The sequence below is a fragment of the Ursus americanus genome, chromosome 29 (assembly GCF_024610735.1).
Source record: "Ursus americanus isolate L20-20 chromosome 29, mUrsAme1.1.p, whole genome shotgun sequence".
Lineage (NCBI taxonomy): Eukaryota > Metazoa > Chordata > Mammalia > Carnivora > Ursidae > Ursus > Ursus americanus.
This window is the reverse complement of record NC_142155.1, coordinates 30,317,775-30,345,407: the sequence shown is the minus strand read 5'-3', so window position 1 is coordinate 30,345,407 and position 27,633 is coordinate 30,317,775. Positions and strand designations below refer to the sequence as shown.

General features: G+C 42.8%; 1 protein-coding gene across 1 annotated transcript in view; it reads right to left on the bottom strand.

Moving 5' to 3' along the window:
• The window catches only part of CLIC5 (CLIC family member 5), a 152,682-nt gene extending 137,896 nt beyond the window's left edge, over positions 1 to 14,786 (bottom strand). Inside the window, exon 1 of the mRNA XM_045801655.2 lies at positions 14,168 to 14,786. Coding sequence (XP_045657611.2) covers positions 14,168 to 14,698 — 531 coding nt within the window. The 5' untranslated portion in view covers positions 14,699 to 14,786. The remainder of the gene's footprint in view (positions 1 to 14,167) is intronic.
• Positions 14,787 to 27,633: the final 12,847 nt, after the last annotated feature.

The window sequence follows — 27,633 nt, the reverse complement described above, 5'->3', positions numbered from 1 at the left end:
GAGCTGGATGGTGTCTCTCCGTTGAGGGGACAACAGAGTTTGGGGTATGGAAACATGAGTGCAACTAGAATTCACAGATCTAAATACCAGAGGGGATGGAGCTGTAGAGAGAAAGACAGAGCAAGAGAGAGGGAGGGAGAAACTACCAAGTGTGCGGAAAGAACTGGAAATGAATAGGAGAAAGTCCCAGGATCTCACACAGGAAAGGGTAGTAGTTTGGTTCACAGCAGTCAGAGTGGAAAGACCTCCTTGTACACATTAGATGGAGTCCTCAGAAGGATGTTGCTTCAGGAGTGGAGCTAAACCATTTTTAGGATGGGATTTTCTGGACTCACCCTCACAAAGATTACAAGTAAGCTTCAGAAGGATCAAACTCATTCCAAGTAACTTAACTGCAACTCAGAATGAGGCCCAATGCTTTAAAGAAACACAACAAAGTCCAGTATCAAACAACATAAAAGTCACTATAGGACATTAAAAGGTCATTAAGAGTAGACTCCATATGTTTAAGAAGGTAGAAGAAAACACGAATATGATAAGGAGAGAATTGGCAAAAAATTCAACACTTAGATTAAATCAACAAATAACTTGAGGGATGAGAATTACCAAATTCGTCCACAAAGAAAGCTATCCCTGGATATCCCTATCTCTATTAAATACACTGAATTTTAAGGGAGGGGAAAACCTTCCTACCAAGAAACTTCTAGTGAAGATGCCTCCACTGGCAAATTCTACAAAACTATTAAGGAAAAAATCGTACCAATTCTACAAAAGCTCTCTCAAAAACAGAAGAGGAGGAAACACATTCTCAACTCACTCTATAAGGCCTGCATTATCTTGATAACAAAACCAGAAAAAGAAATTGAAAGAAAACTACAGACTAATATTTCTCATGAACACAGAGGCAAAAAAATTAACAAAATTGTACTAAATCAAATCTAGCTATCTATAACAATAATAATAAATCATGAAGTGAGGTTGATTCCAGAAATGTAAGGTTGGTTTAATGCCTGAAAATCAATGAATTTATTTCACATTACAGAAGAATCACATGAGAGGTGCCTGGGTGGCTCAGTAGGTTAGGCGACCCACTCTTGATTTTGGCTTGGGTTATGGTCTCCAGGTTGTGAGATATAACCCCACGATGTGTCAGGCTTTGTGCCCAGCAGGGAGTCATATTGAGATTTTCCCTCTCCCTCTGGCTTCCCCCTACTCGCACGCTCTCACTCACATGCACTCGCTCACTCTCTCTCTAAAATAAATAAAATCTTTTAAAAAAGAAAAACCACATGATAACCTCACATTTGGCAAAATTCAATACACAGTCATGCTTTAAAAACTCTTTAAAGAACTAGGAATAGAAGGGAACTTCAGACATCTGTGAGGGGTACCTGGGTGGCTCTGTTGGTTAAGTATCTGCCTTTGGCTCAGGTCATGATCTCAGGGTCCTGGGATTAAGCCTCATGTCAGGCTCCCTGATCAGCAGGGGAGTCTGTTTTTCCATCTCCCTCTGCCCCTCTCCCCTTCTGCTCTCTCTCTCAAATAAATAAATAAAATCTTTAAAATAAATAAATAAAATCTTAAAAATAAAGACATCTGTGAAAGGCATACAGTTAACATCATCCTTAATGATGAAAGATTGAATGTTTTCCTTCTCAGACTGGGAACAAAGCAAGGAAGGAAGGAGTAAAAGAAAGAATATGGACTGGAAAGGAAGAAATAAAGATGTCCTTTTTTACAGATGATGTGAGAATATAGGAGAAAATCTTTGTGACCTTGGGTTAGACAATCATGTCTTAGAAAGGACACAAAAAGCACAAATCATAGAAGAAAAAAATTGAAAAATGGACTTTTCAAGATCAAAAACTTCTGTGTTCAAAAGACACTATTCTGGAAATGAAAAGTCAAGCCACAGACTTGTAAACTATTTGTAAAACACTGTATCTAATAAAGAAATTGTATTGTGAATATCTAAAGAACTCTTAAAATTCAATATAAAAAGACATGATACTAAAATAATAAAAACGCAACATCACTCATCATCAGGGAAACGCCAATCAAAACCACAATGAGATATCACCTCATACCTGTCAGAATAGCTAAAATCAAAAACACAAGAAACAACAGGTGTTGGTGAAGATGTGGAGAAAAGGAATAGTTTGCACTGTTGGTGAGAATGAAAACTGATGCCATCACTGTGGAACACAGTATGGAGGTTCCTCAAAGAGTTCAAAATAGAACTGCTTGCAATCCAGTAATTGCACAACTGGATATTTACCCCAAAAATACAAAACCACTAATTCAAAGGGATACATGCACTCTTAGGTTTAGAGTGGCATTATTTACAATAGCCAAATTGTGGAAGCAGCCAAAGGGTCCATCGATTGATGAATATGGATGAAGAAGAGGTGGTGGATATAGATGATGGAATATTACTCAGTCATAAACAAGAAACGAGATCTTGCCATTTGCACCAAGATGGGTGGAGCCTGAGAGTATAATGCTGAGTGATATAAGCCACACATATGTGGAAAGTAAGAAACAAACAAACAAACACAGGATAAAAAAAAGAGAGAGAGAAACAAACCAAGTAATAGATGGAGAACAAACTGATAGTTACCAGAGGGGAGGTGGGTGGGGGATGAGTGAAATAGGAGATGGGGACTAAGCAGGGGACTTGTTGTGATGAGCACTGGTTTCTGTATGGAAGTGTTGAATCACTATATTGTACCCTTGACACTAATATAACACTGTATGTTAACTATACTAGGATTAAAATTTTTTTTTTATTTGACAGAGATAGAGACAGCCAGCGAGAGAGGGAACACAAGCAGGGGGAGTGGGAGACGAAGAAGCAGGCTCATAGCCGAGGAGCCTGATGTGGGGCTTGATCCCATGACGCCGGGATCACGCCCTGAGCCGAAGGCAGACGCTTAACCGCTGTGCCACCCAGGCGCCCCGGATTAAAGTTTTTTTTAAATGTGAATAAAAGCTGCAAGGAAACACCGTTATACATTTACCGGTGTGCCTAAAACTGAAAAGATTGAAAATACCAAGTACTGGAAAGAAAGCAACTAGAAGTCTCATACAAATTCTGGCAGTCACTTGGAAAATAATTTGAAAGTTTTTGATAAGATGAAATACCCACTGACCATACGATCCAGTAATTCCACTCCTAAGTATTTGCCCAAGAGAAAGGAAAACATAATCAATGCAGACGCTTATGTGTGCGTGTTTATAGTCATTTTGTTATAATAGCCCCAAACAGAGAAAGAACCCAAGTGTCCATCAACTGGCGAATGCACGCACAAGTTGTGGTATCCTCACACCACGGAACACTACTTAGTAATAAAAAGGAACAAACAGCTGGTCGATATGCCAACATGGATGAATTAGAAAGCTTAATGCTAAGTGAAAGAAACCGCACACAAAAGATTACAGAGTTTAACTCCATGTACGTACTTTCTAAAAGGCAAAACTATAGTGTTAGAAAGAGGAGCAGTGGTTTCCAGCAGTCGGAGCGTGGCTGGGAGGAGACTGATGACAAATGAACAGGACGGAACTGTTTGAGGTGATGGAAATGTCTTACATCACGATCGTGGCGGTTGTTACACAATTGAACACGCTTGTCAAAACTGACTGAAGGGTACGTTTCAAATGGCTAGATGTATGCAAATTATATCCCAATAAAATTTGCCCCAAAGAAGCATGATACATAATAGGGTATACGGTAATATCGTTAGGTATTAAATAAGAGGGGAAAAGAGAGAATTTTAAATATTGAACACACATATATACGCTGGAATGTCGCAAAATATCTCAGGAAGCAAGCATATATGTGAAATTTTGAGAATGAATTGCTTCATAATGGAAACGGGGTATCTGAGGGGTTATGACGGAGGAGAGACTCTCTCTTTTGTAGCTTTCAAATTTTGAACCATGCAAATAATAAGCCCATGTAAAGGGGGAGAAAAGTCAGTAAAGTTCCAAAACCTGCTGTTATTTGGTATGATTTGAGTCAAAATCCTCTTTCTATGTGTGAACATCTCTCTTCGTTACTCATCATTTCCTCCTTCCCCTATTTTAAAAATCACGGGGCTGCCTGAGAGTATGTTCAATATTTACTTCAGAGCATAGCAATAATATAAACTTACACTGTGACTAAGAGAGGGTCCCTGTGGGGTGGAGATCGTTTTCCTGCAGGGTAGAATGAAGTTCCAGGCACAGCAGGTTAGAAGCCAGTGGGGGTTCTCAGGCTTACCTCCTACAACTATCTGTTTTATAGGTGAGACATCTAAGCCCCAGAGAGTACATGTGACTTCCCTAACATTGCACAGTCAGTGTCAGAATCCAGATGGGGACCCAGCTCTTAAGCCTTATTACGGAGATAATACCAGGAGAGCAGGCTGACTTAGCACGGAGCCCGGTTCAAAGTAAACATTCGGTAAATATGAATTTCCCCATTGCTTCTTCCCCCTATATCAGCTGGCGTCTCATCAGGACTCACCAGCCACCCACCCCCACCTCAAAGTCAAATATCAGTGGATGCGGGGACGTAAGGGCCTTTGCTTTAATGCTGACCACATTTCTCAGAATACACAACTAAGTGTTCTCTCCAAAAAAAAGAACTTAACTGCTTTTCCCATAAGTGCTCAGTTTCAGTCAATTTGACCAAAATTTGTGAGCCCGGGCTCCGTGCTAACAGCGGGTACACCTACACAGGGGAGTAAGATGTGGCCAGAATGCTTTCCCCACAGTGCTTTCAGACCAGGGAGGAACAGCCGTACTTGGATGACTGAAATGTTAGGTGACACATGCTAAGAAGGAGGTAAGCACTAAGGGCGTCTCGCATAGAACCACCTGGGGGTTTAGAAATGGCTTCGCAGGTGAAATGAGTCCAGAAAGATGAGGAGAAGTTGGTCAGCTGACAGAGGGGAGGAAGTGCTAGAGACAGAGGAGTCAGCGTGGGCCAAGCTAGGAGGGGCAGAGCAGCGTCCACTCTGTAGGGAGCTTGGCAATCTGGGGGCGTAATGAATGAGGCACGATGTGGAGGGAGATGGGACCAGAGAGGCCGTTAGGTTGTTGGGGCAGGGCTAAGATCTTGGTTATGCTCAAGGGTGGACTTGATCACATTGACAAGGGGCAGGGCTTAAAGCAGAGAAGTTAAGTATCCAATAGGCCAATTTGTACCAGGGGATGGTCCTTACTCCATTAGGTGGCTGAAGGATACCTGAGGGTTCACTGGACTCTGAGCAACACTTACGGAGCCCCTGTGACAAGTCCAGCAGCCCACGGGACACTGTGCTGCAGAGGTAAGTAAAATGTGGTCCCTTCCTCAAGGATCTAACAGTCTGGTGAGCTACTCTTTAGAAAATGGGGGCCCAGGAGCACCTGGGTGGCTCAGTCGGTTAAGCGTCTGCCTTCAGTTCAGGTCATGATCTCAGAGTCATGGTGGAGCCCAGAGCTGGGCTCTCTCCTCAGCGGGGAGTCTGCTTCTCCCTCTCCCTCTTCCTCCTCCTCCTGCTCATGCTCTGTCTCTGTCTCTCTCTCAAATAAATAAATAAAATCTTTAAAAAATCAGAGCCCAGAAAAGGATCTGTCGTCCGCTAGTCCAACACTGTGCCCCTCCCCCAATATTCTGATCGGCAGCCCCCACCCGGTCAGTTGGTGTTCTCTCCCCCAGTGTTGACACTACTCACCTTCTCCTGGTTAATGTGCTTGGTTTGGCTTCTATGTCTATTGACAGGCAGTGTTTGGTCAATTATATGGATGCAGAAACACAAAGGCAGGCCCAGGAGCAAGGACACATTGCATTAGCTGTGGTGACATTGTTACCACAGGCTGCTCCTTGTACTGTTTAACACTGACAGCTGTGGGACTCCTCAAGTCCTTCGATTCTAATGTTCCTTCAGAGCTCAACAAATCAAATTAAGCACTCAGAATATTGGCTTTCTGCCCAGCTTCAGAATGATGTTAAGAACGTGCCAGGCATTCTCATCAATGTCTGGGATCTAATGAGATGAGGGCACAAACAGTCCACAGACTTCTCACAGAACCCCTTGCATTTGGTGGAACTACGGACCCCAGGAGCGGCTGTCCATGTTCCCATGACTCGACTCGACTAATCGCTACCTGCAGGGCTGTCGTGAGTTGAAGAGTGCCTCCCTCCCCAAAGATAGATCCTCCCAGAACCTGTAAATTATTTGGAAAAAAGAGTCTTCGTGGCTTTAACTAAATTAAGGATCCTGAGATGAGATCATCCTGGATTAGGAAGGGTCCTAAATCCATTGACAAGTCTTTACAAGTGAAGAGGAGAGGGGCGCCTGGGTGGCTGGGGCGGTTAAGCGTCTGCCTTTGGCTCAGGTCATGGTCTCAGGGTCCTGGGATCTAGCACCTTCCCCAACGTGGGCTCCCTGCTCAGCACGGAGTCGGCTTCCCTTTGCCCCTCCCCATGCTCATGCTCTCTCTCTCAAATAAATAAATAAATAAAATCTTTAGAGGAGAAAACAGAGGTAGACACAGGAGAGAAGGCCATGTGATGATGGCGCAGAGGCAGGAGTGATGGAGGCACAAGCCTTGAGCCACCAGAGGCTGGGACAAGCAAGGAACAACTCTCCCCTCGAGCTGGCAGAAGGAGTGTCACTCCGCCAGCACTTGACTGCAGACTTCTGGCCTCTAGTGTTGCAAGAGGATAAATTCCTACTGTTTTAAGCTCCCTAGTTTATGGTCATTTGTCACAGCGACTCTATGAAACTAATATGGTGGCTTGAAGCCCCCCTGTTGCAAGCCACAGGACCAGCCTTCCTCCTGTTGCCTTGCCCTGAGCAGCCCTGGCGGTGGCTCATCCCCTCCTCCCTCCCTCCCTTCCTTCATTCAATCATTATTTAAGTAGCCATGGATTGGGTATATGAGAATAGATAAAAGGCAAGAGTTCACACTAGAGAGAGAGAGATACAGACATAAAGAGGTAATTGTAACATTCAGTGTTATGGGCTGAATTGTGTTCTCCCAAAATGTATCTGTTTAATCCTAATCCCTAGTACCTCAGAATGTGACTGCCTTTGGAGATAAGGTCCTTAATGAGGTAATGAAGTTAAAATTAGATCATTAGGTGGGCCCTGGTCCAATGTGACTGGTTGTCCTTATAAGAAGAGGAAATTAGGACACAGACACACACAGAGAAAGGACCATGTGAAGACACTGGAGGAAAATGACCATCTATAAACCAGGGAGAGAGGCCTTGGAAGAAATCAACTCTGCCGACACCTTGGTTGAGAAAATACATTTCTGTTGTTTAGGCCATGCAGTCTGAGGTACTTTGCTATGGGAACTCTAGAAAACTGATACATTGAAGTAAGAGCAATGAACAGCAATAGGGGAGATTCCATCCAGCCCTGCCTGGAGGAGCCAGGTGACGCCTCTACAAGAGATGACCTCTAGGACAGTGAGTTGTCTCCAGAAGGGATAGTATTAAGAGCGAAAGTTTGAGCAAAAGCCCAGTCTTTAAATGGCATGAAGAGTGCAGTAAAATGCAAGTCAACACTTTTCGAGGCAAAGAGTGAATGGGGAGTAGCAGCTGACAAGGTAGGTCTTGGCTGAAAGCCTGATGGAGCATGAGGACCTTCATATATATTCTCTTCCTTCTGGCCTTTTTCCTGGAGACAGTGGGGAGCACTGCATGGCTAGAAACAGGGCATGGTCAGACGCGCTCTTTATATGGACCATGCTGGTGACTATGTGGGGGTTTCCTGGGAGAGAGATTAGCCTAGAGGCAGAGTGACCAGTTGAATAACTGTGGCCAAGATGACAATGGCCAGTGGTGGCCAAGATGGAGAGAATATTCAGGAGGCGAAATTGACTAGACCATTGGGAAGTGAAGAAGTAGAAACCTATGTTACTCAAAAGTTTTAGTTTGTATAAGTGGTGATACTGCCCACCAAGGTAGCTGTGGCTACATTGACATGAAGCTTGCAGTCCTTGGGGGAAAATGTCCAAAATTTTCCCTAGAAAACAGGTGGATCCTAGTATGGGTATTTATGTCAGAATATCACATCACCTTCATTTTCAGAGCTGACATAATCCCCATAATGATTCATGCACTGCTCCTTCGTTACTCTTTCGGGAGGGTTTCATCACAAGGTTTCTTGAGATACGAAAAGGCTTAGACCAAGCAGCTGGCTCCATAGGAAGGAAAAGGAATAAATTGGGCCATTCATAGCACATTCTACTCCCCCTACATGGACATAAAAGGTATAGGTAGGGCAAGTGGAACGCATCACAATGATAAATAACATTAAGGGTTCGTGAACTCTTCTGAGATTATCTTCCACAGAAAAAATTTGCATAGACCTTTAGAATGTTCCAGAACCTCCCAAAGCATATCCATGAACATCCAGCATCCCAGGCTAGGAATGACAATATAAAGGAAAGTACCCTGGATTTAGAGGCCAAAGTCCCAGCCTGCTACTAATTTGCAGGCAGCCATGGGCAAGTTTGTGAAGTCCTCTGGTTTTTAATTTTCATGTCATAGCACTAGAATTCTGTGACCTCTTTGATCGATGGCATTGGTTCACAAAGCCAACTAATTCTTATATATAAGCTCCAGAAAATGATTTTGAATAGAATTGGGATTTGATTATGTTCCCAGCATCCTCATTAGGAAGAAACTATGAGAAGAACAGAAATCTTTGTTCACTCCTGCTCATTGCTCCATTTTTGTATAAGCTTCATTTGTTCCATGAAGGCACGATTAGACACATGCAACAGGCTCAGACTTGTCTCTTCTCACAGTGTTTCCAAGGACACACTTGACATGCCTTATTAGTGACACCAGGGATCGTGGACTAGGAAGAACCTCTCAGGGCTCCAGCCATTTCTAGACATCTAAGGGCTAGCTACAATCTTTAAGTAGTCCAGCCAAGCTGAGAGAGAACACACAAACACATTTTTTTAAACTGGAAACTATGCTAAAACAATATCAGTAAAAACTTTGTGCTGAATCTGTATACTGTCCAGCCCAAATGTAACAAACCTAGATACACATACAGCTAAGATACGAATCAGCTTCACACTGCCCAGCTTTCTCCTGAAATTTGTCTGTATGTAGCCAAGAATCCAAATACGTGGACATAGCCAGATAGTTCGTCGACTGAATAAATTACCAAAAAATATATAGGTAGTCATTTTACACAACGAATTTACATCTAAATGCTTGAACTAATTTTAGAAATGAAGCTTGCAAAAACAAAACAGAAAACAAACCAACAAAAAGAAATGAAGTTTGCTACGTGTCTGCACATAGTGCATGGAAACGCTATTTAATTTGCTTATCCATCACCGTAAACATTGCTTTGCTCCTGACGTCACTCTCAGTTGCCTTCAGGGTAAAATCCAAGACCCCCAGTGTGCTGTGCAAACTGCATTCCTAGGTCTTCAAGGTCATCACCTTCTCTAAACCTGTGCATACCGTCTCTCCACGCTGTTCCTGTTAGAATCAGCTAATGGTACATTCCTTAAATGTCCACTAACTATAGGGCACAGTGCTTAAAATAAAAATTATTATTTTATGGGTGATTCAGATTCATCACAATAAATAATAATTTAAGCTCATAAATATTGAGTGCTTATTATATGTCAGATACTATGCCAAGCAATTAAGTGGCTTATCTTACTTAATCTTCATAACAATCCTACGAGGAGCATACTATTATAAAATCCATTTTACCAATGAGGAAACTGAGGCTCAGAGAAGCTAAACAATTGAACAGAAAGTAACTGGTTAAGCCAGGTTTCAAACCATGCAACTTCAAAACCTGCTCCACGACATCTCCTGCCTCCAGCATCAGCGGCATAGATTACCTGCAGGACAGTGGTGTTCGTTTGTCCCATTTTTCTTTGTAATAACCATCATCAGAATACCTTTTTTTCTTTGCATTAAACAAAATAACAGACATCTCTCTCTTTCTTCCTTTCTCTTTCCCCCACTTTGTCTCTGTCTCTCTCATTCTCTCTCTTTCTGCTTTCCTCTCTCCCTCTCTCCCTCACTCTCTCTCTCTCTTATATGCGCACATGCAAACACAATTATGTGTATAGGTCCCTCCGTTTTAGCAGAAAATATAGACAATTCTCACAATCCTATGTGGCAAATTCTGAACCAACCACCCCTCTTGGTTTCCTATAATATGGAACTCTCACTTGGTACCTTTTTTCCACTGGCTGTCAGTGAGTTACCTGGAAGCAGTTATTTCTCCCCTTTTATTATCTTCAAGAATTGTGCTTCTCTGTCTCTCCTACAAGACAGTTGGAGTTAAGATGTGGGTGTTCTTCTCTTACGAGGTACCTGGCATGTAGTAAGCATGTTGTAAATGTTGCAGGGATGGATGGATGGATGGGTGGATGGATGGATGGATGGATGGATGGATGGATGGATGGAAGGAAGGAAGAAAGGAAGGGAAGAGGGAGGGAGGAGGGAGGAAAGACAGTGTATGAGCGTGAGCACATTTTCTTGCTCATGTATTCCTGGAGAAGAGGTCCAGAGGTGAAATGGGAATAACATCACCATTCACTCAGTAGCTCTGGTCAAAACCCCTAGAGTCAACCCTGGCTCTTCTCTTTCTTTACAAATCACATCAGGAGAACCTTTCGGCTTGCTCCTCAAAGCCATTGCGGTCCTATTCCTCACCACCTCCACTGTGGTCACCACTGGCCCATCCACCCTTGTCTCTTGCCTAGGTTTTCAACTGCCTCCAGCTGTCCTCTCTGCTTCTACTCTCTCTCTGCTGCAGTCGGCCATCATAAAGGCAGCCAGGGGGCGCCGGCTGGCTCAGTCAGTTGAGCGGCCTACTCTTGATTTCAGCTCAGGTCATGGTCTCAGGGTTGGGGGATCAAGCCCTGAGTTGGGCTTTGCGCTCAGTGCAGAGTCGGCTCGAGATTCTCTCTCTCCCTCTGCCCCTTCCCCCAATGCTCTACCGCTCTCCCTCTAAAATAAATAACTGCATCTTAAAAAAAAAAAAAAAAAGGCAGCCAGCTTTGATGACTCCCTTTATCACTGCGAGTAAAAGTGAAAGAGCTTCCTCCACATGCTCTGTGCCTGCCTCTACCTCTCTGGCCTCACATGCTGCCACCTTACCTCCCCTGCTCCCCCCACTCCAGCCACGCTGCCTCCTCGCTCCCCTCCTCACTGTCACTCTGTCCCAGTGCGGGGAGCTCCCAAGTATGTCCATGTCTTGATTCCCAGAACCCATGAATGTTGCTTTCTGTGGCAACAGAGACTTAGCAGATGTGATTGAATTAAGGATCATAAAATGGAGATTATCCTGTATTATCCCGGTGGACCCAAATTCATCACGTCTTCTTATCAGAAGGACGCAACAGGAGTCGGATCAGAAGAAAGCAGGGTGAGGAGAGAAGCCAGCAGAGCCACGGTGATAGGATGTGGGCCAGGAGCCAGGAATGAGGACAGCCTCTAGAAACTGGAAGAGGCAAGGAAACAGGTCGTCCCCCAAGCCTCCAGCAAGAACACAGCCTTGTCCACACCTTGCTTTAACTCCATAAGACTTAGTTCAGATTTCTGATCCCCAGAACTACAAGGGAATAGATCTGTGCTGTTTCAAGGCACTAAGGTGTGTGGTCATCTGTTATGGCAGCAACAGGACACGTTCACACCCATCACTCAGTTTCATGTTTCTTGAAGGCGTCATCACCCCCAGGCATATTTTGTATTTACTTATCTGTCCATCAGTTGCTTTTCCCACTACAGTGCAAAGTCGGGAGACCCGGAACTTTGTTATAAACCCAGGGCCTGGCACAATAATGATCTGTTGAAAGAATAAATAAATGATATATCGTAATTAAGCAATCGCCCAACACCCTGAAATGGCTTGAGCCTCAGTAAAATGTTGGTTGAACACACAGTGACAAACCTGTGTGACATTTTTCCTGGCTTGTCTAGAACAGCTGAAAATGCACATAAGGGAGTATGGGTTACCACGAATCCCAAGTGGTCTACACCGAAACAGCTCAGGGGAACAATCACCCCAGGACTCCATGGCAACAAGCCCTGCTAGGGAGATGATGAGCCCTAAAGCACACCTGAGCCCCATCCAATGCAGGGCTTGCAGCCTTCTGCCATCCCCCCACCCCAGCGCTGGGGGAGGAAGGAGCCTGAGCAGGTGACCCTCAGACCTTCCACCCCCATGCAAGCAGACAAGCCCCCGCACCCCCGCCTTCGCGTATAATTTCCATTCAACAAAGAGTAAAGAAGTACAGTGGGGATGGTGGGTGATTGGGATGCAGGGATTGTGAGCACCACTCTTCTTAGATATTCAGTGCTGCTGAATATCTTTAAAATGAGTTCACACACAGGAGCTGAGGTCTCTTGGTTAATTATATGAAAAAGAATGTAAACCTAAAGAGTTCATTAACGCCAGTATTTGCTTTCAGGAACCACAGATCTTGAATAACGTAGGGCCGCACATTCCTATCAAGCAGCTTTTCCTGTTGCTAATACCAGCGGGAGATGCCAATTCTTCTGTTTCCTCCTACTTCTCTTTGGTTCAACACCAGTGGCAGGCTAATTTCTGGTGAAATCAACACTTTGCCAAATTTACAAACGTCTTGATGTGTCCGTAATGACGACGATGATCATAATGACAGCGGTCCACCTTGTCTGTTGTAAACAGTGGCACGGATGGTTCTGTCCTGAGAAAAATACACCTACAAGTTCTCACTAGGTGGGGGGTTTTGTTGGGGGGGGGTTATTTTTGGTTTTTTTGTTTTTTTTTAAACTAACATAACAGTGATGTGGATTTAGAAGCTGGAAGGCTCCTTGAATGCACCTGTCCGAACGTTAGTCACCTCCTCAGTGGAGCCTGTCCTGATTCCTTCTTGCACACTTGAGCACTCCCCCCGGGAATATCCACAGCACTCAGCTGGAGCCTCTAGTTCCCCGAAATTAACCACGTGCAAGTCTGTTTCTTGCACCACATTGCTCATTTCTTGACAGTAAGTTCCCTCCCCGTCTTCCATACCCCTTTCCCCCCCAGATGCTCAACATAATACCATGCAAGTTTTGACGGGTACCTAAGTATGAGCCGGACACTCCAGCTAGGCGCTTTTTACAGACCTTGTGGTAGAATGGAGGAGACGCAATTTACACACGGAACAACTAGGGAAAAGTAAAAAAGTAATAATATATTAAACGAGCAAATAAAGTCTATTTTACTGGAGTTATTAGAAACCACAAAGGGGAGAAACAAGCATGAACTGAGGGTTTTGAGGGTTCATTTTTATTAGCAAGAAATAGCAGCATTTACTAATACTCCGCCTTCATACTAAGAAAAGTGTAAATTTGAATATTGTCAGGGAGTGGATATTGGGGGAAAATGTTCTTCCTTCTCGATTCATAAAAATGATTTGTCTAACCCTGAAATGCTTTTTTATGTTTGGGTAATATTGTAATAAATAGTCTTTACCACAATATCAGTCTAAAACAAAGATTACCAAAGTTCTGAGTTTATATATCATAATTATTAAACATTAACATTGGCTATTATTGTCCTAATACTACTACCACTGAAATCACTTCACTTCATCAGATATTTTAGTTATATTGGTACTAAAAGGGCAGGCCCAGTGACAGAGGTAACGTTTATTGACCCTATATCTGAAGTATCTGTGACCTTAGAAATGCTAAGAAGAAACCCCCAGTGCCTGGCTGACTGCTGACTTGACTTCCTCTCTCAAGACTCGGTTTCATTTTTGAAAATCAAGTTGACAAAAGAAATCTAACCAGACAGGAAAACATACTCAATGTCTGTCACAAAGGTAAGGATTTGAGCCACATTTTCTGCTCACTTGTACGTGAACTAAAAAAAACATGCTTTGCCCATGGTATATAAAAGTCAATGATTAGACACACAATTAAAATACACTTTCCAATTCTCATACTTGGGGCAGTTCTGAGGGAACTCTGGAACGGACTCATTTAACTCATTTAGTATGAGGTTAACCTCATACTCATTAACTCATTAACCAGCCCTACTCTTGAATATGTCTTGAGATCCAAGGACCGTGACATCCTGCATCTTTCCCTGGACACGCAGAGCGAAAGAAGACCTCAATTAGGCCGTCCACCCACGCAGGGGTGTCTTTCAGAGACAGCCCTTACCTTCACAAACAGGCTGATCTCAGGATCCGTGGAAGTTCGTTCGTTTTCTTCCAAACCATTAGCAGCAGAATTACTGGTGAAGAAGGTCCTGCTCTGCTGGATGGTGAAGTTTCGGGGGGAAAGCAGGTCTTCCCCCATCATGCCTCCATCCTCCTGGGGTTCCTCTGGGCCAGGCTTCCGGTCCGGGGTTGGTGAGTGTAACTCTTCCACTGAGATGTCCCTGTCCTCCTGCCGCTCAGCTGGTTGAAGATCCTGGGACTCAGGGCATACCTCATCAGGCAGGAGGTAGTCTGCTGCTTCTGGCTGGGAAGAGGTCAAGTTCTCCTCCTCACCCCCAGCCACATACACTGACACAGAGTCATAGTCATGGGTTTCCAGTTCAGTGGCATAGACATGGTTTTCCCGCAGGCCTTCGTGGATGTTATCATAGAGAGGACCTTCATCCTCTTCTGGCTGGTCTGGAAGCTCATACATCCGTTCCTTCTGGACTGTGTCATAGATGGTGCTATTTTCTTCGTCATTCATGTTCATCGATTGGATAGATCTTTCGCAGGAGGACCTGAATGAATCAGAAATTGAGAAAGGGATAGAGGATGCCGCACCGCCTTGCAGAGCAATCAACAAGCTTTTGAAACACAGTGACTAGCAACAGCTACCAATGAGAGGTCTCTAACAATCATTTACCAGAGACTTTCATCAGCAAACCACAAGTCCATTGGACACAAGATAAAGCTTACACACTCAGTTAACTCCTTCACTCCTAAGCATAGTTTCAAGCAGATGCTGGGGTTTTCCTCATTGCCAGGAATTCTGAGACTCTTTGATTTAGCAAGGGGTTGAATTATCTTCCTGGTACACATTGAAATTCTGAATATTTAGCCATTTGTCACTAAAGAGGGCTCCCTCTTCCAATTGCCTCCAAAGAGGTTGACAGCATTCAAGAATTCTCTGCAGTTCGGGAGAGAACTGTTCTGCACAATGGTAACTCATCTATGACTAGCTGAATTCATTACCTAAAACAATTCTGCAAGTATCAATACCCTATGATATATGAGTTGTACATGCTCCAGTTAGTAATAAATTCCATTTGCATTTCTTATCTGGCAATACCACTAGGTGATTAAACGGCAGAAGGAAAAGCAGATAAATGCATTGGTCTATAGTCACATCAGTACAGACGACCCAAAAGAAAGAACTCAAAGATTTATGGCTTTGAATTTTCTTTTTAAGATTTAATTTATTTGTTTGACAGAGAGAATATAAGCAGGGAGAAGAGCAGAGGGAGGAGCCTGATGCGGGACTTGATCCCAGGACCCTGGGATCATGACCTGAGCTAAAGGCAGATGCTTAACCAACTGAGCCACCCAGGCGCCCCGAGTTTTATTTTCCCTTTTAATCCATGTGATCATTACAGTCAGCAAACCGTCACCAAGGTTCTGTTATGGACAGGACACCACACTGAGCACTAGTCATATGTGTGAGAAGATACATTCTCTGCTGTCAAGAGACTTCTAACCGTATTTGGAAGGCTAGGAAGAAAAACTAAACCCTAATGGGCACAGAATAAACTATTCAAAGGTCTTCTTAGTGCAATTGGCCCTCAGGGCAACTGGGATAAGCAGGAAGGAGCTACATGAATACATAGGGCCGCCTGTTTGATGTTACCTACAGATGCTGCAAATAGACAGGCTCTTTGTTTTTAATCGAGCGCTCTGTTCTGCTAAGTCCTGTTTCCCTTCCTCACACCATGCGCCTGGATCTCTTTGACTGAGAACCCAGATAGATTATGAAGGGACTTTAATGTCTGGAAGTCATGTGAAAATTTAAGAAGCAAAGCAACTCTGGACAAAACATTCGATGAACGTCTTATTAACGACACTCCCTTGACCCCTTAGCTCCAACATTGTATCCAGGAATCTTCTGGAGCAAACTAGAGCAGAATTTCTAGAATTCTGGCTTCGGGGATGGCTCAAAGAATAGGTAAGTGCAAAGATGCTAGAGATAGACTTTAAAGGCTCTTGATGTTAGCCCCTTATCTTTCATTGAAAAGTGAGGTTTGATGGGTCCAAATCCCTGATGCATCACCATAGGCGTGTATAACTCAGTGGAGCCCCAGCTCAAATCCCCCTCATAATTTAAGCGCTAGAGAAAACCTAAAAGCATCATTTAGTCTAACATTCATTTTACTTTGGGAACAAGCGTGAAACCTTTCTAGGGGAGGTGAGTGGTCCGAGTTCACACACAGAGTTAATGATAGAGCTGATATCAGTGGTGATTTCCTAACCTCGAGCTCGGGGATCTCAGCTACTGGCTCCCTCCTGAAGTCAGTGTTTTCCAACCTATATTCTTGATCACACAAGCCTCCCCTCTCACCCCACCCCCAAGGAATCCTTTTCAGATATTTTCTGCCATGAAATGAAAATACTGCTGATAAACTACATATCCTTTTGTGTACTGTATGTATATCTGTGCTTTACGTGTAGGAAAAGAAAAAGCTTTCGGTCCCCTAAGGACCCATGTTCACCCCTTTAGGGGAGGACTTGCTTCTTTTGAGGATGCATGCTTTTACTGCTGAAGCATTTCTGGGGTGTAACTCATAATCTGGCACTGGATTACATACCGTTCTGCATTATTACCGAGGAATAACAATCTACATCGTGGGCATATGTACGCAGCACGCTCCTGGGTCCTCACCACCATGACCCAGCCAGGCAGTGGAAGCTGGTTAAGCTTAGGTTAATACCACACAGATCTTTTATAAATCTGATCCCCCTATTTCCCACCTCAGGGCACACCTATCATGTTTTGGTTACAGGTTGTAATATGAAGCCAGTCATCCTATTAAAATGTCAGTCCGCTCCGCTCAAGCTCCTGTAATGGCTCCCCGTTGCTCTCAATAAAAGTCAAAGTCTTTACAATGACTCACAAGATCCTACCAAATCTGCACCACCTCTCCTGCACCTGCTTTCCACCCCCACCACCCTCCCGCCCCCACCTCAGCTTACTGTGTTTCAAATGATCTGGCTCCATTGCTATGCCAGGAACATTCCAGAATGCTCTTTGTATTAGGATCTTTACATTGGCTGTTTCTTCCGCCTGAAATACACTTCCCCCGAGTGTCATCTACACAGTCGATTTCCCAAACTCTTCTAAGTCTTTGCTTATACGTCCCCTTGCCAATGAGGTCGCTCTGTCCTGTTTCAAATGTCAACCCATTCCAGCTCGTATCTGCAGCCCCTCTTCATTACTAAAAACCTTTACCTGACTTTTAATTCCTTTTTCCATAATACCTATCACCTAGTAAGACGTGATACATTACTTACGTTTGTCGAGAGTTTATTTTCTGTCTTCTCGCACTAGAATGTAAACCCTGCGTGGGCACAGATCTCCGTCTGGTTCTTCGTCATCACCTCAAGCACCTAGAACACTGGCTGGTATATATAAGATACTCAGTACATGGTTGTTGAATAAATTGTGGTGATTGCTTGATATTTTACCCTCCACTGAACACAGAAGTTCCATGAGAACAAAGCCCATAACTATTTAGCTGATCAGTATATACCTAAAACTTAGCCGATATCTGACACATCATTGATGCTTATTAAATATTTGGGTTTTTCTAAGATTTTATTTATTTATTTATTTATTTATTTGACAGAGAGAGAGAGCGAGCACAAGCAGGGGGAGCAGCAGGCAGAGGGAAAAGGAGAAGCAGTCTCCCCGCTGATCATGGACCCCCAACCCCGAGCTCCATCCCAGGACCTGGGATCGTGACCTGAGCTGAAGGCAGAGGCTGAACCGACTGAGCCACCCAGGTGCCCCTAAATATTTGTTTTATAAACAACTAAAATGGAGGCGATGTCTCTAGAATTCATGTCCTTCTACTCTTGGTCCATTTTTGTTTCTGTATTAGGTGTATAAATACTATCTCCTCACTGTTTTTAAACTCCTGCAGGAAGAGAACTAAGACCTGGGCCTGCCACAGCACTTTGTATCAGCAAGTTGGCTTGTTTACTTATGAAAGAGAGTCTGTCGGTCTGTTAATCAGTCAAAAATATTTTGAGGGCTTCATATATATGTTACTTAAACCTAGGAAAGGAAATGTGACACATAATATTCATTTGTTCGAGAAGTCCTAAGAATGAGCTTGCATCCTTTCTGAACTACAAGTTTGCCTACGTCACTCCCGTGTTTGGAAATCTTGAGTGGGTCCCAAGCATTTACAGGAAAATGTCTCTTTCAAGATCTTTCACAGCCAGAACCAAGTCCATCTGTCCTGCCAGCTTCTCCCCTCAGAACTCCCCCAAATGGTTTTTTTGTTTTTTTTTTTTTTTAAGATTTTATTTATTTACTTGAGATAGAGAGAACACAGCCAGGGGGAGCAGGAAAGGGAGAAGAAGACTCCTGGCTGAGCAGGGAGCCTGACACGGGACTCAATCTCAGGACCCCCAGATCATGACCTGAGCTGAAGGCAGATGCTTAACTGACTGAGCCACCCACGCACCCCTCCCCCAAATGTTTTATTCTGCAGCTGCATAAGCTGCTCTTCCCGGAACACACTGTGCTCTTTCCTGCCCCTGCACTTCTGCACCTGTGTTGCTTCCACCGGGCACAATTCTACTCATTCTGCTATGTGTTGGACCTAAATCTACATGAGACATGATCTTACAGGCACATACGACTGAGGAAATTTACACATTAAAATTCAAGAGAAAGGATCCAACTGGGCCTACGGCAGGCCTGCCCATTGTCTGGAATAATTTGGGGCCAATGTCTGGTCTTCTGCTTTGCGTGTGCAAAGACTCAACTTGGTTGGTTTGCCAAGGGTTTTTCAAACAAGGGTTTTTCAAACATTTCCAAACTAAACTGAAAAAGAAAAAAATCAGATTAGCAACTAAAATGCCAATGTATTATTTTACTACAAAAAATTTGCCAAATTGGCTTGAATACCTCCTTAAGAAAAGAAGCATCATCTCTTCACACTAGCAAAGTCTACATAAGGAATCAGTTAAGATAACATCCTCATATTATGTTCATGTGATGTTTACATGATCTGAGACAATAAAATACCCACCCTTCTAAGCCCAATATCAGTGAATTGTGCCTTTTCTTTTTATATTGATCAGTTCTCATTAAGAACTTCCTAACATTATTTTTTTAGAAAACATTTGGCTTTATTAGTAGTCTCTATTGTGCATTTCTTTGCAATTTCATTGATTTCTGCTTCTATCTCTGTTATTTTCTTTCTTTCCCTCTTTTTGGTTTTACTTTGCTGTTTTTACCCCCAAGACAATTGTGATGGATAAATTGGTGCTCAGCTTTTCTTCTTTCCTAATATGTGCATTTAAGACCATTAATTTTCCTCTAAATACAGCCTTTTTTACATCCCACAAGATTTTATATGTTTTGTTTTATGATCATCCAGTTCAAAAGAATTTAATTTTTATTTTGGTTCTCTTGGTTTTTGTTTTACGTTTTTAAGGCTATCTTTTAGGTGCACAAGGATTCAGAAATGTTATGTCATCTTGGTACATGGACTGTTTCTGCAATAGAAAATGCCACTCTTGGGGCGCCTGGGTGGCACAGCGGTTAAGCGTCTGCCTTCGGCTCAGGGCGTGATCCCAGCGTTCTGGGATCGAGCCCCACGTCAGGCTCCTCTGCTATGAGCCTGCTTCTTCCTCTCCCACTCCCCCTGCTTGTGTTCCCTCTCTCGCTGGCTGTCTCTATCTCTGTCAAATAAATAAATAAAAATCTTTTAAAAAAGAAAAAAGAAGAAAATGCCACTCTTTATCTCTAGTAATATTTTTTTTTATCTTTTTCTGATATCCATTTTCTTTTGGTTAGTATTTATGGATATATTTTCTCAAGTTTATATTTTCAACTTTTTTGTGTCCTTATATATAAGCATTAGGTAGTTATATTTTTATTCAGTCTGATAATCTTTAACTTTAATTTGAGTAGTCCCTAGACATGTAATGCAATTGCAATGCATTTAGACTGAATATATTATCTCACAATTTCTATCTCTAAAAATGATCAGAAACTTGAATAGAAATTTCACCAGAAAGTAACACACGAATGTCACATAAGGTCATTAAAGAGAAATCAACTCTATCAGCTGTGAGGGAAATGCACTTAAATGAGATCACTTCATACCACGAGAACAGCTAAAATTAAAAAGACTAACAATACCCAGTGGCAGTGAGGATGTGAACCAACCAGAATTCTCATACACTGATCGTAAGAGCATAAAACGGTACAACTACTTTGTAAAATTGTTTGGCAGTTTATTATAAAATTAAATATACATGTACACACATGCCCTATGACTTAAAAATTCCAGCAAGTCTTAGAAATGTATCCAAGAAAAAAAATTAATGTGAAAATCATCATAACAGGCTTGTAGGAGAATGCTTAGAGAAATTGGATTCATAATCCAAAACACTGGAAACTTCTAGAAAGAGGAGAATGGACAAGCTGAGGTGTATTTATGTAATGAATATAATTCAACAATACCAAAGACATGAATCACTGATACAGACAACAAAATGGATGTATCTCAGAGACAGTATGTTGAGTGAAAAAGGCCAGCATAAAAGAGTATACCAAATGTTTCCATATGATTATGTCAACTTAAAAACATGCAAAGGATTACTGGATTTCTAATTGTTCTTTTAATGGGTATTTGAGCAACAGATTTTAAGGCTTACTTCCATAACTGAAGGATAAGAAATGCCCCAGGTTAACAACTGTCTTCGATTTCCTCCTCTGGGAGTGGAGGGTTTCTCGGGTTACTGTTATGAAGTAATGAGAGTTAAAACCACTCCCTCCCTGGAATACAACTGTCAGGCTGAACAAGCCAAGCAAAGGAATTTGCATGAAGCCCAAGGTGCCAGAAACATCCTGACCACCAGTGCTGCTAGGAAACCATCAACAGCGTTATTACAAAACTTCCAGGGTATGTTAGACCTGTTTATATAACCCAGGCATCAGCTAAGAATGCCCCAATCCTTACACACTTGAGGAAGTAGGTCTTCAATTCCCACATTCGTAGTTTCCTTCCTCATCCTTTTCTCTGAATCTAGGCCCATCTATGTATTACTCAGTTGCAAAATGCCATCTTTCCATCAGTTTCTATAAAAAAAAAAAATTTACTCACACCCAAAAATTTCATGGAGATTCTAGGGTCACGTGAGCAGTCACGTCAGGGGGCACCATTTCACTGACCCACCCCCTACCCCACCCCACCCCCACTTTTCTCCGTTCCTCCACTCTCAGATGGACCGTCAGTTCTTCCAGCTTCTCCACAGATTATCTTTCAGACTAACTCCACTTACATTTGGTTTGGGGGACGGGTCTCTTCACCTTCCTTCTCAAATAGGCTTTTAAAGAATGTTTTCAGACCCTCCTGTCTTCAGTACCCTCTCTGAAGAGAATCCTCATGGATATGAGACTCTCCACCTGGTTGCATTCATGTTCAGATGTGGCCAATGAGATGTTTGGGGACGCTGAAGAGCCAGTGGCCATGGCTCCAAACAGAAGCTATAGCTCTGAATTGTTTGATCTTTACAGCATGGAAATGGCTCAGGTCCCGGAGAAAGTGGGCATGGCCAGGGCACGGCAGGCTGGGCGAGCAAACCTTGAGCGCTGTCCTGCCTTGCTCTCCCTCCTCACTGTTGTTCTTATCAGTGGTTTGCAGATGATGGGGAAGAGGAAATGAGGATATGTCAGAAATGGCTGTTTGAAAAGGGCTTGGAATCTGCTCAACATGTCGAAGTGAAGGGGATGAGGACAGTTTCTAGGTCTACATTTCCTGCAGAGCTCAATATTTGATGTTCACTAGCGGTACTCAGTTGAGTTTAATAGCAGTTTGTTCCAGCCAATTCTGAAAACTATCAAACCATAGTCTCCTAAAATAGGAAGAGATACTGAGGTCAGATCCTACAACAGGTCCTGGAATGACTGATTGGGCCCTGCTGCATGTAGTAAACCTGTGACTTAAAACATAACCCTCTAGGGGCGCCTGGGTGGCACAGCGGTTAAGCATCTGCCTTCGGCTCAGGGCGTGATCCCTGCATTGTGGGATCGAGCCCCACATCAGGCTCCTCCGCTATGAGCCTGCTTCTTCCTCTCCCACTCCCCCTGCTTGTGTTCCCTCTCTCGCTGGCTGTCCCTATCTCTGTCAAATAAATAAATAAAATCTTAAAAAAAAAAAAAAAAAACATGACCCTCTAGCCTGAAGTAGCTGAGTTAGCAGGTGGGTTTCAGGAAAGTCAGTACAAATGGTTGACTTCAGATGAGCAGGAAAGAAAAGAGGGAAAGGCAAATGAGTTATTTTAAGAAGGGCATGTTTATCTCAAATGCCACTACTGCCACTTGTTTTTCTGCCTTCTTCTCTTCACTGTACCCATCCCCTCAACACTGCTTTTGCCCTCCGAGGAGCCACATACTCTTCAACAAGCCTTACAGGGCTTACCTTCTCAGTAATTTTTTCATGTCAAAAAAATACAAAGTCTAAGCCAAAGGAATGAATGGCTAATGGTAAATATCTAACTCTCACTCTTTAGGAAAGATCTGTTTCTCACTTCTTGTCTTCTCTACTAATTCTCAGCTGTCCCATATATAAAATGTGAGTAATAGTATGTGTTATTGAAGGATTTACTTAAATAATGTCAGTAAGAAGCTTATTGAAATGCCTGAGTGGCTCTTAATTGGCACGATTACTACTACTACTGTTTCTACTGTTAAGCTTTATTCCTTGGATAACAATATGAATTCTTTTGTCTTTTTTAGAGGAATAAGCAAACATTGGGGCTCCATCTAAAGATAGGAAATCTGAGACTACAAAGGGCTGCAAAATATAGTCTATGGCCCTAAGAGTTTAAAATCTAATTGGGTGTAGGATATAATGCACCGGCGAAAGAGTGAACTGGCAACAGGAGGTATTATGTGTGGTAACAAGTAAGTGAGACTGATCTCTGGGACTGTAGAATTTCAGAAGAGGGTGAGGTCACCCTGGGCTGGGCATGAGAGTCCCAGGAAAGTGAGTATCTTGGGTGGTAGATGAGACTTGGATACGTGGAGTGGAGAAGGGAGGGGAAGGTACGAGGTGTTGCTGCAGAGTTGAGAATTCACAATGATACAGAATAAATCAGATTGGATGCAGCATGCAGACTATAAAAACACTGGAGACGATGGGCAGCACTGGATTAGACTGTGGACACCCTGGAATGGCAGGCTCAGAAATCTGAATTTTATGCCATAGGATGATATTGGGGATGAGCAGACACGTAACGTAGAAAGAAGTTCAATTCCAGAACTATTTAAACTCCAGCTAGGCTCAAGACAGAGACAGGTGCTTGGCGAAAACTACTTTCAGTAGCTGGTATTGTTTATCGGAGCAGCTCGGTCTACTGGCACATCACAGCATGACATTCACATTGCAATATGGGCACAGGGAGGCTATCGTTTCTAAGCCACCTGAGAACTTCTGGTGGTTCTGCTGAGTCATTGCTGTCAGTGTAATATGCCTCTCTCCTGGCACTCTCTCCTCCTTGGTGCTCCACCAAACACCATTTCCAACCAGTGATGAATGCATAGCCTTCATCTAGGTTCCAACCCGCTGAATTTCGTGCCTCATGGTTGTGATTCTGGCATAGACCCCACCAGAGTTTCCTCTTCACACTTTCTTGCATATGAACCCCAACTTTCTTACCTTCCAGGTTGTAAACAGTCATCCATACCTTGACTCATCACTACATTTTGCTCACCTCAGTGCTACTTTAGAGTATACAATCCGGAAGAGCCCAGTAGAAGTCATTTATGATGTTTCATTACTTAGAGGATATGAGTAAAGAAAATAGGAAAAAGGGGACTATTAAATATTGGGGGGGGGGGTGAGACAGATGGGATCTTCCTCACTCAAATAATCTAACATGAATGGGAAGGGACAAGAAGTTATTTAAATAATTTAATAAAGAAACTGAGTACCAAAAACAACATCCTTTTTTGAAAGCAGATGACCTATATGCCCTCAAACTATATGCCTCAGGCAGGGCAATCCTTGCTTCATGCTCTCCCTGCCCCTGACGCCGCCATCTTACCCAGGCCGGACTCACACCCAAGCCCAGAGCCCCACACTCTGGGATGCCCTCCAGCAGTCCCTTTGTCCTTCTTCCTTATTCAGAGTATGCGTAGTTTCCTCCCTCTGTTGTTTCCAACATGAACAAAGCCTCCTTGTCTGACCCTTTAGTAGCTCTCTGTCACTTCTCTGGAACCTCCAATATGGGGGAAATGCAACTCACTGCAGGTTAACTCACAGATGCTCAAAGACTGAAGTGCCTAGATAGCTGACTTCAAAGAGGGGAAAGAGAGGTGGGCATCCTCTTAGCCAAGCTTCTGCAGACAAGGGTAATATCACACTGCATGAGTGTTGAAGGAGCTTGCAGAAATACTAAGTTTACTTAGTAGTTTAATAGAGTGTTCCTGGGTCCTGCCCAAAGAGAACGTGCTTTCCTTCTGCCATGGTCAGCTTGACCCCGTTGAGCCCTCTCACCCCGTTTCTTACTCCAGCATTTATTTCCATCTCTGGGGATTTTATTTTGTGATCTGAAATTTTTCAGGGTGTTAGTGTTTAGGGATTTTTTTTTCTCCAAACATATCTGGGAAGTTTGGTTCTGTGTTATAAAACCAAAAGTGATCCATCTCAGGAATCTTCTGAGTAAGCCCTCTACATATTATATACTTCCCTGTATAACAAACGTAATGCCAATTGTTACCTGAACCATCCACGAAAGATGGAGAAAGGGCTGTGGGTTTTGAAAATGCAACTTGACTCCTGTAATTCCACTGGGTGGGGGACACACGCCCCAGGTAAGCTGTCCTTTCATATTTGAGTTTTGCATTTTCTAAACAGGGTTGCCCAAGGTCATTGTCCTCAAGTTATTTCACAAGAAACACACTAACCTTGAAATATAAACACCGCTGTCATTTTAAGCTCCTTGGGTCCCTTCTATGACATCAAATATATACTTATTTTTATATTAAGAAGATTTCTTTCGGATTACAGATATAGTTCATGTTCATTATCAAAAAAGATAATAAAAATCATCTGTAATTGCACTACCCAAAGATAACCACGTTAACGTTTCTTACTCCTTTTCTGCCCATTGGTATATAGTTTTCATTGGAATCACGTTTGTCTTTGTATTCTGCTTTCTTAAAATTCGACATTATATTGTGTATATACACGAAATGGAGGCATATTTATATATGACCAGCAAAGTATTTTTCAAACAGTAAACTCAAATATTAACTGATATAACCTGTGATTTTAAAAGATTCAAAGATATCTTTGAGCCAAATGACTTTTTAAAAGGCCAAAGGAGGGGTTTTGTTTAAATGAGTGATTGGCCCAACCACCCAGACAATAAAATGGAAAACTCTCCCTGTTCTTGCCTCTGTGCCCTTCTCAAGCTGGGACCCTGTGTCCCTGCAGCCAACAGTAGGTAATGCCCACAGCAGGGCAGGGCTCACTGAATGTTCCGCAAGGGTTTTACGACTGCCTACGATTCCCCTCGATGTTTCCCAATCTGCAGATAGTATACTCAATGTATCCACACATATGGAAATTCTGGTTTGATTTTGGCTTACATTTGGGTGCAGAGCGGGCAGACCTGGAGATCAGAGAAGAGAAATTATGGAATTGTGGGATGAAGACAGCTACAAGAACACCTTGAGGTTTACCGAGGGGTTTCTTGCATAAGAAAAATCATGAAGATGAAGGCAGAACGAACTGCATGTTGTTTCAACGACACACAACACGGGGAACAGGAATCTTCTGTGCCAAACAGACTCGAGTTCAATTGCTGACTCTGCCACTCAGCTTTTCTGAGCCCTGGTTTCCTTGTTTGTGAAAGTGGAAGCAACACCTTCCTCCATGCTTTGATGGAAAGTTTAAATAAAAAAGTATGTGTGAAACCTCAGAGCATGGCAGATAATATAGGTGTGTTCGGTGTTAGTTTTCAATCCTTCTCCCACCACCAAGGCGCATCGGTTTGAGAGCTCAGAATGAAGACATCCTGGATGGAAAAAAAGTATGTACGAGTCACATATGTAATGAAGACATGCTAGTATCTTCATGCAACTGAGTTCTACTCCACGTTGCATTTATTACTATGAATTTTTGAAGTTAATTTCTTTTAGTAACCCCGATTTAAATCGTGATAATTACATTTTGCATTTCTCAGTAATTGCAAACTTCAAAATACATTTACAGATACTATTTTGCGTGATTTGCCCAACAACACCGTAAGACAGGGGAGTATCAAATCCATTTTACAGATATGAGAGCTGTGGCTCAGGCTGTTTTCTATATCCCTGAGTGTCTATATCCCTGAGATTAGGGCTCAGAAACTTAGGGTCCCCTAACAGGTGACACTGAGCTTCCAGAGCTAAAAATTGCTGTGATGTTGAAACGTTTAAAATTTATGCCCTGTAAAAGCAGGTCTACAAAATCAGGGAAAATATGAGATGCCTATAATTGAACCAAAATGATAGATAATGCAATAAAAAAGAACGTATTTTTACCAAGGGCGAACACAATATGCAAGAAAGGATCGAGTTCAGAAATTACCGGCAGGATTTGAAAGTCTGTTTTCTGCATTTGTAGTCCACCAGGGGGCACTGTTCCCTGCCTTTAGCTCCGACTCCGAGCCGCCTTCCGGCGGTTTCTTTCCAGGCTAAAAAGCTTGGTGACAGTTGTTTACAGATCCCGGGTCTGATGGCTTTCCCCGTTTCCCAGTTATTTTGCTTTGAGAATAAGGTGCCTCCTATTCAACATACCTTTAAAATATTGTATCTATATGTGTCAGGTTAGGGGTCAATACTCCCGCCCCCTTTTAGAAATTTCTTAACAGTTCATTTAATGAGTCTTACATTTTTTAAATAAAGGGGGGGAAAGGGTTTTTGAGGAACATTTGCTCTTCACGACAACCCTATAGGACAATTTGGGTTTTTTATTTTGCACCCGAGGGAACTGAATTTCAGAGAAAGTAATTTGCCCAAGGTGAGGCGGACAGTAAGCCGAGAAGCCAGACCCCAATGCAAGTCCCTTAGAATCCCAGCCGAAATTCTTTTCACTACACTCTATAGTAACTCCATTTCCCAGAGGAAACTGTTATTAAATTCAAATGATGTCTTCTTAGACTTGTTAGACAGTAACAAAGGGGACAGCAAGTTTTAAGAATGCCAATCACAAAAATCCTTCTCAGTCTTTTACAAATTTTTCTCTCTTTAATTTTTTTTTCCTGGAGTTAATCTACGAACTAGCTTTGAATGTGTTATATTCCTGCCCTGGTTTATCTTATTACCTAAGTCACTAACTACCCATAAAACTTCACTCCAAGTCTTAGCTCCTAGCACTCGTAATGTTAAAACCAAGCAGAAAATATGGAGTGGCATCTATC